Source organism: Halichoerus grypus, chromosome 4 (assembly GCF_964656455.1).
Source record: "Halichoerus grypus chromosome 4, mHalGry1.hap1.1, whole genome shotgun sequence".
Lineage (NCBI taxonomy): Eukaryota > Metazoa > Chordata > Mammalia > Carnivora > Phocidae > Halichoerus > Halichoerus grypus.
Genome location: NC_135715.1, coordinates 93,836,191 through 93,850,642, shown reverse-complemented (window position 1 = coordinate 93,850,642; position 14,452 = coordinate 93,836,191). Strand labels below are relative to the sequence as shown.

General features: G+C 46.3%; 1 protein-coding gene across 2 annotated transcripts; it reads left to right on the top strand.

The window, feature by feature from the left end:
• Window positions 1–10,867: 10,867 nt before the first annotated feature.
• TMEM177 (transmembrane protein 177) lies at window positions 10,868–13,831 on the top strand. Of its 2 annotated transcripts, none has more exons than XM_036079639.2 (2): window positions 10,868–10,977; window positions 12,563–13,831. In XM_036079639.2, the coding sequence occupies exon 2, from the start codon at window positions 12,585–12,587 to the stop codon at window positions 13,518–13,520; it is 936 nt and encodes a 311-aa protein (XP_035935532.1). In that variant the 5' UTR covers window positions 10,868–10,977; window positions 12,563–12,584; the 3' UTR covers window positions 13,521–13,831. The 2 variants fall into 2 exon arrangements, with proteins under 2 accessions (XP_035935532.1, XP_035935531.1); XM_036079638.2 differs by having other exon boundaries at window positions 10,908–10,977; window positions 12,487–13,831.
• The last annotated feature ends 621 nt before the right edge of the window (window positions 13,832–14,452 follow it).

Here is a 14,452-nt window from a genome sequence, read left to right as displayed (position 1 = left end):
ACATTTATGTGTCCCCAGCACACAACAAGATGTTTGGCACAACATAGGATCTCAATAAATGTTTGTTTAATGAAAGAAGTATGAAAACTATGGGTCTAATATCCATTTACATTCTCATGGACATGTGTTTATAGAGTGCATTCACTATAGAAAAAAATAGGAGTTGAAGATAATAGATGAATTTCGAATCTAGAACATCAGAGATGGAAGGATGTGGAACATCATGTAGCCCCACCCAGGTAAATATGGGTGTATCTCTGCAAAATAGCAAGTTCGTGCAATCTCCTTGCCCTTTATTAAACAGGGGAAATAACAATATTAACTTTATGGGGTGGTTGTGGAGTTAGATGATTCTGACAGTGCAGTGCACAATAAATATTAGCTATTGTTAGCATCTCAGTATTTGTCAAGAGAGTGAAGCTGAGTCCTTACCTGCCACCCTACCTTCCTCAATTCCCCTGGCCACCCTCTACCATCCACCTCCCATGCTCCACTAGCTAAGCTGAGAACTGCACATGGAAGAGAACATTGCAGATGGTGAGGGGGGTGAAACATTGCACTAAAGAACACTAAGTCTCTCTCTTCCAGCAGGTTCTGGGAATATGGGTTTGGGTAAATGTTTAAAGTGGGAGATGGTTGGAATGTGGGCCTCCTTGAAAGTGGGGAATGGACCGATTGGCTCAGTGGTCTCTCATGTCCCTTCCAAAGATGGAGGACTTTATCTCGGGTCTCTGTCCAGACCTTACAGCCTTCCCTTTCCTACTCAGATCATACGCCATTCTCCTCCACCCAGTAAATGGCATCATGGAGAGAGGTTCATTATGAAGGCAAGGAGAGCTACCTCTTCTAGAGGACATCCAGAAGGTCCCTTTATCCGGGGGGCAGCCGCTTACTTCCAAGGTGGAGAGCCCGTAGCACCCCTCCCTCTCCTTCCTCCTTACAGTGAATCCAATCAGAGCAAGCAAGCACCTTACCCAAAGGCTGTAGGTCAACAGGAGACCAGGGACCAATAGTCTGTCATTAAAAGATAGGCTGAGTTAGGGCACCTGGATGACTCAGTCGGTTAAGTGTCCAACTCTTGATCTCAGCTCAGGTCTTGATCTCGGGGTCGTGAGGTGAAACCCTGCGTTAGGCTCCATGCTGGGCATGGAGCCTACTTTAAAAAAAAAAAAATTGAGCTAATCTGATCCCTTCTCTCAGGAATGTGAACCTGGAAGTTAAAAAGAGATTGAACAACTTAGCAACAGGGAGAGAAGCTGGATAGTTACGAAACAGAGAATGGGGCATGGGGCAGCAGGGGGATAGGCCCTGAGCAACTGAACTTAGGAAGCAGTGAAGACAGGTTTATGGTGTTTGGAAAACATAAGAATAAAATAGAGACAAGCGGCAAATCAGGATGGAACCCAAGCATGCCTCTCCCTGAGTTGCCCCAATCCCAGCCAGCCCTAGTAGTGGGGTCCCCGCCTTATAACAACCCCTCTTTTACTTAAGAAGAGAACCTGTTCCCTAACACCAAAGAGCCTAATCAGATCTCAAGACTTGGGCAAGGCACAGACACAGAGGTTTCCAACAGCAGTGCCTTCAAAAAAAGGTTGCATTTCAGATACTCTGTTTGCAGGAAGTGTGTCAGTGCCATCGTGGGAAGACTTTAGAGGAAGCAGTGCAAAACAAAGACTTTGCGATGTATACAGAAGGCTGTCAGATGATGCTTACTCCCCCAGTAACCAACAGTGCAAGCCCTTACATACATGCACATGAGCGCATGCACACACCCTGCCCCTGGTCCCACTGCCAGTATCTCCACAACTAGATGCCAGCAAAAGCTAGAGCCTTGGAGCGGGGTGGTCCGCTGTCTCTCCCAAAGCTAAAGTCTTGGAGCAGGGTGGTACGCTGTCTCTCCCAAAGCTAGAGCCTTGGAGCAGGGTGGTCCGCTGTCTCTCCCAAAGCTAAAGTCTTGGAGCGGGGTGGTCCGCTGTCTCTCCCAAAGCTCTTTTCCTTGGGCTTACTCTTTCAGTAGGAAGGATGGAAAGAGAAACAAAGATGTTTGCTTACATGTCTGCTCATTGGTGGTCCCCCTACTTGTGGGTGGTGATGTGAACAGCTGATGCTGGTAGTCACCAAGTTCCTGTCGCCTTCTGTTAGCCTCTCTGCTCATCTAGCTTGATTTGTGGTGGTGGTATGGCAATAAGGGAAGCTGGTACCTCTGAAAAGAAAATATTTTATATTAAAACAATATTTAAGGGGTGCCTGCATGGCTCGAGTTGGTTAAGCATCTGCCTTCGGCTTAGGTCATGATCTCGGGGTCCTGGGATCGAGCCCTGCATCATGCTCCTTGCTCGGCGGGAAACCTGCTTCTCCCTCTCCCACTGCCCCTCTCTCACTCTAATGTGCTCTCTCTCACTCTAATGAATAAATAAAAAATCTTTTAAAAAAAATATTTAAGTATTCAGGTTGGAGTTAAGTTGAAAATAATATGATCCATGATATTTTTTTCTGGATCTGCCTCTAGAGTAGTCTGCGGTGCTGTAGCCCACCCCCAATATCAAGTAGAGTAGGGCAACATGTGCCCAGAACACCTGGATTTTGGTCTCATACAATTCCCCAGCAAGAACCGAGGAGCCTCGGAAAGTTTCTGATTCTATATTTTGGAGCGAGGATAATTCAGATGGATCTGGAGCATCACTTTGTTGCCAGAAAGTTTACCTCCAAAATGATCCAGGGCAATTAAAGGATAAAGGAGCTGGTTAAAAGGGCTCCCACTGAGCAAACTGTGACAAGTATGGCATTAGAAAGAAAGCAGAACTCTGCACAACCATATGAGGCATACTAAAAAAAAAGGAAAAGAAAAAAAAAAAGCAAGTACAACTTTTTAATGATGTTTACAGTACGTTGACAGAGCCAAACTATGTGTATATTATATTCAAGTTTTGGTCAATGTCAAAATTTCATCATTGCAAATCAAACAGCTAAAAGATTAATTGAAATCCTGGCAGGGGATGCAGAATCTCATCAACTCTACTCAAGAAATGAAAAATTATGGAAGATTTACTATTTAAAAAAAAAAACCACAGGGGAGCCTGGGTGGCTTGATTAGTTGGGTGTCCGACTCTTGGTTTCAGCTCAGGTCATAATCTCAGGGTCATGGGATCAGGCCCCACGTTGGGCTCCCAGCTCAGTGCAGAGTCTGCTTGAGATTCTCTCTCCCCCTCTGCCTCTGCCCCTCCTCTCTCTTGCTCTCAAATAAATAAATAAAATCTTTTTTTAAGATTTTATTTATTTATTTATTTGAGAGAGAGAGAAAGAGCATGAGTTGGGGGGAGGGGCAGACAGAGAGGGAGAAGCAGACTCCCCGCTGAACAGGGAGCCTGACGCCGCAAGACTCGACCCAGGACCCTGTGATCATGACCTGAGCAGAAGGCAGATGCTTAATCTACTAAGCCACCCAGGCGCCTCTAAATAAATAAATCTTTAAAAGAAAACACACGCACACAGGTTTGGAAAGTCCAATTATCCCCACAGAGACTCCACCTAATAAACACAAACTCATGATGAATCTTCCTGGAAATCACGGTGGACCTCCACCTTGGCAAGAATATACCACTAAAAGTTCAACCCAGAACGCAGCAGTATGGAGTGCCTTGACGGATGGTTCTGTGTCCCTGGCTTGGAAGACTGCATTTGTCATGTCGGGATGAATAAAAGATTCTACCTGAATTGATACTTTGGTGCTGGTTAGGTTATCTGTAATAACAAGTTTCATTCCACAGTTTCACTTGTACTTTAAGAGGTTTAAAAGATGTCAGAGAATCTGTTACATTTAGTGACTGTTTTATTAGATTTACAAGAGTTGCTTAAGGGTTTAGAAAGATTTTGCTTATTAGATTTGAAAAGCTACATTTTGGGGGTAGTACATTTAAAAGAATCAGCTAAATTAAATTTGAAAATGTGATTTGAAATGTCTAAGGGAATTTGATCAATTAAGTACAGGAGTGGTGTGGTATAATTAGGGAAGATTTAATCTGTAAAGCCCATGGTTAATTGAAAGTTAATCAAAGAACAAGTAGAAAAAATTCTTATTTTATATAAAAAATAGTACTGGGTTTATTAATAAGATAATATTTGAAAATTGAGGCTCTAGGCTTAGGAGACATGGGATATTTAAGCTTACTATTTTATTTATTTTTATTTTTTTATTTTTTTAAAGATTTTATTTATTCATTTGACAGGGAGATAGAGCCAGAGAACACAAGCAGAGGAAATGGCAGAGGCAGAGGGAGAAGCAGGCTCTGCACTGAGCAGGGAGCCCGATGCGGGGCTCAATCCCAGGGCCCTGGGATCATGACCTGAGCCGAAGGCAGACGCTTAACCATCTGAGCCACCCAGGTGCCCCTAAGCTTACTATTTTAATCAACTAAATAATAATTAAAACACAAATCACTTTTAAGTATTCCTATCATGCCCAAAAGCCCCCTCAGAAATTTTTTTCATGAAGAAATAGAGAAGCTGAGTAGACCGGTACCAAGTAAGGAGATTGAATCAGTAATTTAAAATCTCCCCACAAAGAAAAGCTCCAGAGCTGATGGTTTCACTGGTGAATTCTACCAAATATTTATTTATTTATTTATTTATTTATTTATTTATTTATTTATTTATTTATTTTTAAAGATTTTATTTATTTATTTGACAGAGAGAGAGACAGCGAGAGAGGGAACACAAGCAGGGGGAGTGGGAGAGGGAGAAGCAGGCTTCCCGCCGAGCAGGGAGCCCGATGCGGGGCTCAATCCCAGGACCCTGGGATCATGACCTGAGCCGAAGGCAGACGCTTAACGACTGAGCCACCCAGGCGCCCCTCTACCAAATATTTAAAGAGATAATACCAATCTTTCTCAAAATTCTGCCAAAAAATTGAAAAGGAGGAACACTTCTTAACTCATTCTGTGGGTCAGCATTACCCCACTACCAAAACCAGAAAAAGATACTAGGAAAATTCAGCAAATTTCCCTTATAAACACTGATGCAAAAGCCCTCAACAAAATACTAGTAAACTGAACTCAGCAGCACATTAAAAGGATTATACACCATGACAGAGTGGGATTAATTCCTGCAATGCAAGGACGGCTCAACATATGAAAATAGATCAACAGGGCGCCTGGGTGGCTCAGTTGGTTAAGCGACTGCCTTCGGCTCAGGTCATGATCCTGGAGTCCCTGGATCGAGTCCCGCATCGGGCTCCCTGTTCGGCAGGGAGCCTGCTTCTCCCTCTGACCCGCCCCCATCTCATGTGCTCTCTCTCTCTGTCTCAAATAAATAAATAAAATCTTTAAAAAAAAAAAAAAAAAAAGAAAATAGATCAACAAATACACCACATTAACAAAATAAAGCAAAAAAGCCAATTGATCATCTCAACCGATGCAAAATTTGGCAAGATTCAACACCCTTACGTGAAAAAAACACTCAACTCTTAGAAGGTGGAGGAGAGTCAGTAATGTATCCTCCAGACTGAGAAGGCACTTTAATACTAAAACACAAAGCAAGCCACTCCATACCACCTACTCTGCCAGTAACTTACTAACAGGGGCAATCCGGAGGGCTGGCCGCTGCGACCAATCCAGGTGGTACTAAGCTTTTATTCTGCACCCATTCTCTGCCGGGCCCTGACTGCAACCCACAGCTTTTATAAAGCAAGGGGCGTGGTGGTGAGGTCCCAGGGTAGTTATCTAAAGTGGTGCCACCTGTGCGCCTGACTGCCCTCTACCAGTTATCTAAAGTCATCTGTGCCAAGATGGAGGACCAAAGATGGAGTCAGTGTTGCCAGCACTCCTACACTCAAACAAACTAGGAATAGAAGTAAACTGCCTCCACATAATAAAAAGCCATATGAAAAACCCACAGCAAACATCATACTCAATGGTGAGAAACTGAAAGCTTTTCCTCTAAGATCCAGAAAAAGACAAGAATGCCTGCTTTCACTGGTTCTATTTAACATCATACTAGAAGTTCTAGCCAGAGCAGTTCAGTCAGGCAAAAGGAAAAGAAAGAAAAGGCATCCAATTGGAAAGGAAGAAGTAAAATTATCTCTGCTCATAGATGATATGATCTTATAAGTAGAAAACCCTAAAGATTCCACACACACACAAAAAAACTGTCAGAGTTAATAAATGAATTTAGCAAAGTAGCAGAATACAAAGTCAACACACAAAATTCAGTTGCTATACACTAACAATAAACAATCTGAAAGGGAAATTATGAAAATACTTCCATTTACAATAGCAACAAAAAGAACAAAATACTTAGGAATTAACTACAAAGGTGAAAGACTTATATAATGAAAACTACAAAATATTGCTGAAAGAAATTAAAGAAGACATAAATAAATGGGAACACATCCCATGTTCATGAATTGAAAGATTTCGTATTGTTAAGATGTCAGTACTATCCAAAGCAATCTACAGATTAAATGCAATCCTATCAAAATCCCAATGACATTTTTTTACAGAAATAGAAAAACCCAACCTAAAATTCATAGGGAATCTCGAGAGACCCTGAATGGCCAAAACAATTGTGGAAAAGAAGAACAAAGTTGAAGGACTCAGACATCCTGATTTCAAAACTTACTGCAAAGCTACAGTTATCAAAACAGTATGGTACCGGCATAATAACAGACGAATAGAACAGAATAGAGAGTCCAGAAGTAAATCTTCATATATACAGTCAAATGATTTTTGACACGTGTGCCAAGACCATTCAATGAGGACAGGACAGTCTTTTCAACAAATGGTGCTGATATCCACATGCCAAAGAATGAAGTTGGACTCTTACCTAACACTATATACAAAAAATTAACTCAAATGGATCAAAGACCTAAATGTAAGACCTAAAACTATAAAACTCTTAGAAGAAAACATAGTTGCCATATGGTGAGAGGGCTTCATGATGCTGGATTTGGCAATGATTTTTTGGATATGACACCAAATGCATAGGCAACAAGAGAAAATAGACAAATTGGACTTCGTGAAAATTTTAAAACTTCACAAAAAAACATCAAATGACAATGTCCACAGAGTAAAATGGTAACCAACAGAATGAGAGAAAATATTTGTAAATCACATATCTGATAAGGGATCAATACCCAGAGTCTATTGAGAACTCCTAAAACTCAATAACAAAACAACAACCCAATTAAAACATGAGCAAAGCACTTGAATAGACATTTCTCCAAAGAAGATATATGAATGACCAATAAGCACATGAAAAGATGCTCAATATCACTAATCATTAGGAAAGTACGAATCAAAATTATGAGATACTATCTCACACCCATTAGGATGGATGCTATCAAAATTCTCTGAAAACAGCAAGTGTTGGTGAGGATGTAGAGAAATTGGAGCCCTGGTGTACTGTTGATGGGAATGTAAATGGTATAGCTTTGTGGGAAACAGTATGGCTGTTCCTCAAAAAAAAAAAAAAAAAAAATAGAATTGCCATTTCATTCAGCAATTCACCTCTGGGTCTATATAAAAGATTTGAAAGTGGGATCTTGAAGAGATATTTGTACACCCATACTCATAACAGCATTATTCACAATAGCCAAAAGGTAGAAGCAACTCAATGTCTATTAACAGATGAATGGATAAACAAAATGTGGTGCATACATACAATGGAATATTTTTTAGCCTTAAAAAGAAAGGAGATCCTGTCACATGCTTTAACATGGACAAAACATGAGGACCTTATGCTAAGTTAAATTACCCCTTCAAAAAGAGACAAATACTGTATGTTTCCGCTTATATGAGATACTTAGTCAAAATTATAGAGACAGAAAGTACAATGGTGGTTGTCAGGGACTAGAGGGCAGGGGACATGTGGAGTTGTGAGGGAGAGAGCCTCAGTTTTACAATTTGAAAAGAATTATAGAGATGTATGCTAGTGATGGTTGTACAACATTATGAATGTATTGTACAAAGACCACTGAACTGTACACTTAAAAATAGTCAGGATGATAAATATGTGTTTTACCACAGTGGGAAAAAACCAACCACCAGATGCCTCATAATCTGTCATTCCCTGGGTGCTTATCCCTATATTTATTTCCTGTTTATACCCTAATAGAGTCCCAATCACACACCCCTTGCAGGCCTCCCAAACCTCACTGCAACCTTTAGGATGCTTGGTCCACCATCTGCAAATTCCACATACCTTCATTTCCTTCTCTGAACTTTTGCTTCTCTTGCTCGCTTTCACCAAAGCTTGGCTCTCTTCCGTGAGGATACCATAGCTCCTTCAAGTGAAGTCATTTTCTTCTTTTCTTTTCTTCCTTTTCTTTCTTCTTCTTTTCTTTCTTCTTCCCCATGCTCTCTGGAAATCAGGATAGAATCGGTGTTCTCTTTGTCCCCATGGCCATTTCCTTCACAAACCCCAGTTCTTGTGAAATGCCTGCCATCAGACCATTCCAGTACACCACCAGTCTTGCTACTATGATCCACCCACCCCTTAATCACTCTCTCTCCTTTCTGAATTACTTTAGCACCTGGACCCTCGCATTCTTTACCACTCTCCCTTTCACCATTCTTGCCAACTTCAACATTGGCAGAGACGATCCATCCAACATTTTGGCCTCTTGTAACTGAGCCTCTGGTTTTAATGGTACCTGAGACATAATTTCTGGAGGTGACTGAGGGACAACATGAAAAGGTCAATGCCACTTAAAGAAGAACTTGTTATTTACATTTCCTGAGAGGAGGGAGCACACCATGCCATGTGGGGCCACATGGGAGGTACCGGGGTCAGTCAGGAAGCAGGAGGAGCATGTAGAAAGCATGGCCCAGAGCCTCTACTGAGGTTTCCATGGGAAGGAATGGTGAGGCAGGGTGGGAAGTTTGAAGAAGTTTAGGATTGGATAGTTTCAATAATTTTGGTGGGCTCTGGGCTTACAGGGGCTCTAGTTGTCCAGTACCTGACCCTGGGATCATTTAGAACAGAGGAAATATTGGGTTGGTGTGTGAGAGCTGAAGGAGGTGGTGGGGGTAAGGGCTCTGGATTGGTTGGTTTGTCATATGAAAGGTATGCTTGTGGTGAAAGTGGGGGGAGTCATTTGTTATCTCTAGGAATTAGCTAGTCCCGGGAGGGGCAGTCTTTCTAGGATTAGCAAGGCCCCAAAATTGTAAAACATCATAAAATAAGGAAAATTTTAAAAACGTGACTCATACATTGCCTCATTCTCAGTAATCTCTTCCACCCCACCACAGCCATTGACTCCCACAGTCATACTCTTGACCTTGCCATCACCAATATTGACACCACCTCGGAAGCGTCCGTTTCCAGCCTCCTACCTTTTAATCACCAACTCCTTATACACATTAAAAAAAACACATTTTATTATGGAAATTTCCAAACATACATAAAGTAGAGCACAGTATAATGAGCTCTCCCCTAAACTTGTCACGAAGCTTCAACAACTACCAACATTTTGTTGATGTTGTTTCATCTATGCCCCTGGTTTTTGTGGTGCTATGGTGGTGGTTTTGTTTTGGCTATAATATTTTGAACTAAATAGTGGACATCATGTTCGTTGCACCTATCAATACTTCAATATGCACCTCTAACTGATAAGGACTTTTTGGTTTACCTAAATATCATGCTTCATCCCCTAACAAAATAAGCAATTCATTAATATCACCTGATACTCAATCCATATTCAGATCTCCCTGGTGGTCTCAAAGGTGTCTTTTTTTACAGTCAGTACACTATTGGTTCAGGATCCCAACAAAAGCCACGTATTGCATTTAACTGTTAAGTCTTCCACATCTCTTATTTTATAACAGTCTCCAGGGCAAATGATATGGTTTCTCTAAACAAATCAATGGCATAAAAAACAATGGAAAGGAGACTGTTATTTAGTTCCTCCTCATCTTCCCTCACAGTCTCACCTTTCCACCCAGGAGCTAAGTCCTCCTCCTTCTTTACTCCAGAGCTTGGATGGAAAAGAGAGTCAGACACAGAGGCCAGACCCACTTGGGAGAATTAGCAAGACCCACTAGGTTAAATTCGTATGGAGGCAGGAGATGTAATGGGAAATGTACAGGGACAGAGGTCCTGTGCCATTCAGGGGCATGCTAGGTGCATATGAGCTGGGTACCCTGCTCAAGCTAAATGCCTCCGTTTCTTCATCTGTAAAGCGGGAATAATGTACTTTATGTGTCCACAGACTTTTTCTGTAAGGGCCAGATAGTCAAAATTTTAGGCTTTCTGGATCAGACTGTCTCTGTCCTGGCTATTCAACTCTGCCCTTCTGGGAGAAAGCAGCCATAGACAACTTTAAAGAAATGGGCATGGCTGTCTTCCAATAAAACTTTATTTACAATAACAGGTGGCCAACAGGACTTGGTCCATCCGCAGGCTGATGATCCCTGACCTAATTGTTGCTGGGAAGATAAGGTGACAGGCGCGACGCTGCTCTGTGGGCTGTAACGCGTGGATCATTTAAGAGGAACTGGAGGGGCAGCTGCTATGGTAATAAAATTAAGCCTAGAGCGGCTCAGGGGCGGCGAACACTTCCAGACAGGAAAGGCCACGGACCCGGCAGTCAGGTGGGCATGGGTTCCGATGGGGGCTTAGCCGTAGGCCACCTCCTAACCCACGCAGGGCCGCTGTTTCCTAGACGGCTCAACGGGCGACCGAGGCTGCCTCCCGAGTGCAGAGAACGAAGCGCTAGCCGGGATTGCTCAGCTCGCTTCGCTCATCCGGAAGCGAGGACGTCCCAGGTCGTTGCCCCCCCACGGCGCTCCGGCCCCAGCCGCCAGCGGGTTAGTAGCCGCGCCCCGGTCCCGCCCCCTGTAGTCCCCGCCCCTAGAGCCCGGGCGTTGTGCTCTGCGCCAGGCCCGCCCCCTGTAGTCCCCGCCCCCAGAGCGCCGGCCGGCGTGCTCTGCGCCAGGCCCGCCTCGCGCACGTGTCGCGGTGGCCCAGGCTGCGGCAGAGGAGGTGAGCCACCGGTGGGCGGGCGGTTCGCGGAGCCGGGACGGGCTCCCTCCCCAGGGTCCCGTCCACCCGCGTGGTCGAGCCGCGGAGCCGCGGGGCGCAGCTTAGGCCCCCCCCCGCCCAGAATGGACGCCCAGCGGGGAGCCCTCTGCAAGGGTTCCGCAGGCCCTCCTCGCCCAGCCTGGAGCGCGGCCTTGGCGCTGGTGGGCCCGGGGGCGTTGGGACTTTGTCCAGGACCCTTGCTTTTCTAGCCTTAGCCGCTTCGTTGGGAATATAGGCCCAAGTGATGTGTCCCTTTAGGAATTTTCGTTAAAACAGGCCAGGCGGCACCCCACGTTCTTGTTTGCAGCAACGTACTTGGTAATTAAACGGCTATCACAGGCAGGCAGGAAGACAGTAAGCTTCAACCACAGTAAAACAATTATGAATTCTTGCTGAAATATTTACGGATGAAATAAGAGGACGCCCGGGATGTGTTGCAAAATAAGCCAGTTGGAGGAGGAATGTGGGTGGGAGAAGAGAGGAAACAAGATTGGCCATGAGTTGGTTGAAATTGGCTAATGTGCTATTTTGTCTACTTTTGTAGATATTTGTAATTTAGCATTAAATTTTTTTCTGAAATGAAAAGCTTGCTGTGAGGCCCTGATAGCCTGGGTTCAAATACTGTGCCCGTGTTAGCTAGGGCTGCCAGGACACGTACTGGGTGGCCGAAATTTATTTTCTCAGGATCTGGAGGCTCAAAGTCCAAGATTACAGTGTCAGCATGAAGGTTCTTCTGAGATCACTCTCACTGGCTTGTAGATGGTCACCTTCAGGCTTGTGCCCTCTAATAGTCTTTCCTCTGTAAGTGTCTGTGTCCTAATCCGTTCTCTTAAGGACACCAGTCATACTAGATTAGGACCTACCCTAATGACCTCATTTAAAGACCCCATTTGTAAATAGTTACATTCTGAGAGGCTGGGGGTTAAGACTTCAGCATATGAATTTGGAGGGGACACACAACCTGTAACGTTGCCACTCTGCTAGTTTGGGGTTTCAACCAATTAATCTATCTCTGCCTCAGTTTCCAATGTTCGAAAATAGGGGCAATAGTAGTAATTAGGTCATGGAGTTGTGAGGATTCAGTTGTTGGACAATATAAAGTCTCAGAATTGTGTCTAGCATATAGGAAGTAATAAGTTGAACATAGGTGTCACCTATAAATTCGTGATCATAGGGCTTTACTGTGGGATGACGAGTGGAGTGAGGCAGTTGGGTACTTCGTGCTGAGCCTAGCCACGGGAATAAAAGTCATAGGCATGGCAGTGTCACAGGGGCTGTCTGCTACCTTGCCGGACTCATTGCCTTATGTGTGTTCATTCATATCCTCATCACAGCCACCCTAGGGATGCCATTGTCGGATGCCCGTTTGGCAGATGGGGCGGGTGATGCACAGAGGTGGGGGTTGGATTTGAACTCTGGCTCTGGAGCTCATGCTCTTAACCACCTCGCTGTATTGCCTCTGTTTAAAAGGACGTGACCCCGCGGTATGTTCAGTCTGCAGGCCGACCCAGGGGACTGTTGGCTGATTCTCTTTTTCCTGGCCCAGGCTGACAGCGGCGGCAGCACTCATGGCCGGTCCCCTGTGGCGGGCCGCCACACTTGCGCACAGACATAGGACCGGCCTGTTGGTGGGTTCCTGTGCAGGCCTGTTCGGGGCCCAGATCTCATACCACCTCGCCCCAGACCCCGTGATGCGATGGCTGTACCAGTACTGGCCTCGGGGCCAGCCCGCCCCGCTCTCCCCAGAGCTGCGGGGGCTCTTCCAAGAGGTGCTGCAGGACATCGGTGTCCCCTCCGGCCACCGCTGCGAGGCTTTCACCACGTTCACCTTCCAGCCTGTGAGTGCTGGCTTCCCGCAACTCCCCGCGGGGGCCGTAGTGGGCATCCCAGCCACCTTCCTGGGTGGCACGTTGATCAACACCGATCACCCAGTGGTTGTACACGGGCACAGAGTGAACTGGCAGAGCCCAGCAGGCGCCCGGCTCAGAGATGCCCTGACCCTGTCCCGTGACGCCCAGAAGTTTGCCTTGGCCAAGGAAGTGGTGTACGTGGAGAGCGGTGCAGCTGCCCTCCAGGCCCTGCCGGCCCCAGCCTGCCTGGCGGGAACCTGGGCCCTGGGTGTGGGTGCCAAGCATGCCCTGGGGCTCTACGGAGGCCCCATGAATTTGCGGGCTGCCTTCAACCTGTTGGCGGCAGTGGCGGGCTTTGTGGCCTACGCCTTCTCCGCGGACTCGCTCACTCACGCCCTGGAAGCCTGGCTGGACCGCCGCGCAGCTGCCCTGTCTGCAGCCTATGCCCGGGGCGGGGTGGAGTTCTATGAGAAGATTTTGTCGGGCAACGTAGCTGTGCGCAGTCTCTTGGGCGATCGTGGAGAGAAGCTGTATACGCCCAGCGGGAACATCGTCCCCAGACACTGGTTCCGCATCAAACACCTACCCTACACGGCCCGCCGGGACTGTGTGCTGCAGATGTGGAGGGCAGCACTCAACCCGAGCCGCTCCTGAGAGACTCCTCGCAAGGACAGAGGCGCCTCACGCAGGCGCCACCCTGCCGTTGGCTCGGGGGGCTCTCGGTGCCTCTGGACCCACAGCCCAGTGTCAGATGAATCAGAGACTCTGGAATGGAACGGCCTAGATTCTACCCCGGTCCGTGATCCCAGTGACCTTGGGCAAGTCCCTTTTGAATCTGAGCCTTGGGTTCCTCAGCTGTAAAATGGGGGTGTTGTAAATTACCTGGCAGGATTTGGGGGTTGTGTGAGCTATGGACAAAAGGGCCTGGCCAAGAGGACAGGCCGTAAATAAATGGGATGTCCCTCCTTGGTCTTTGAATTCCTGCAGGCTGTGGGGGTCGGGCCACTTCTCCCCACCAGAGGTGCTTACAGGACGTGAACACTTCCCCAGAGTGAAGAACCACCCTGTAGTTCACCTGGTGGTCTAATCTCACTTCCTTCTACTGCGGGAGAGAGAAAAGCTTTAGAGGCCCAGGTGAGAAGCTAGTGTGGCCCTGAGAGGCTGGGAAGTGGGAGCCTGAGGTGGGGTTTCAAGGGTGGTGTATCCAGCACAGATGGCATGCTCAGACAGCGCCCCTGGGTCTGGAGGGGAGAGAAAGTGTTGCTGGAACCTGGTGCGACCTATGGCATGGGAGACTTGGCAGGAGCTCTGGCCAAAGGGAGAAGACGGAACAAGCCATTGCGAAACCGAGGCCCTGCAGGGAGGGCGCCTGCTGATGTAGTCCAGAGCATGGTCCGTACCTGGAGAGGAGAGGGACTGGGGGGTGGCAGGGAGGAAGCAGGATGGAGGTGGGTGAGATGGACTGGGCCTAGTGTCACACTCGGGGCCCAGGGGAATGCTGCACCCTTGCCCTGTTTGTTTCCCTCGAGCCTTCTGGTGGCGGGTAGAGCAGACCCCACTTTTGATCCTTGGACAGGAGACCCCTT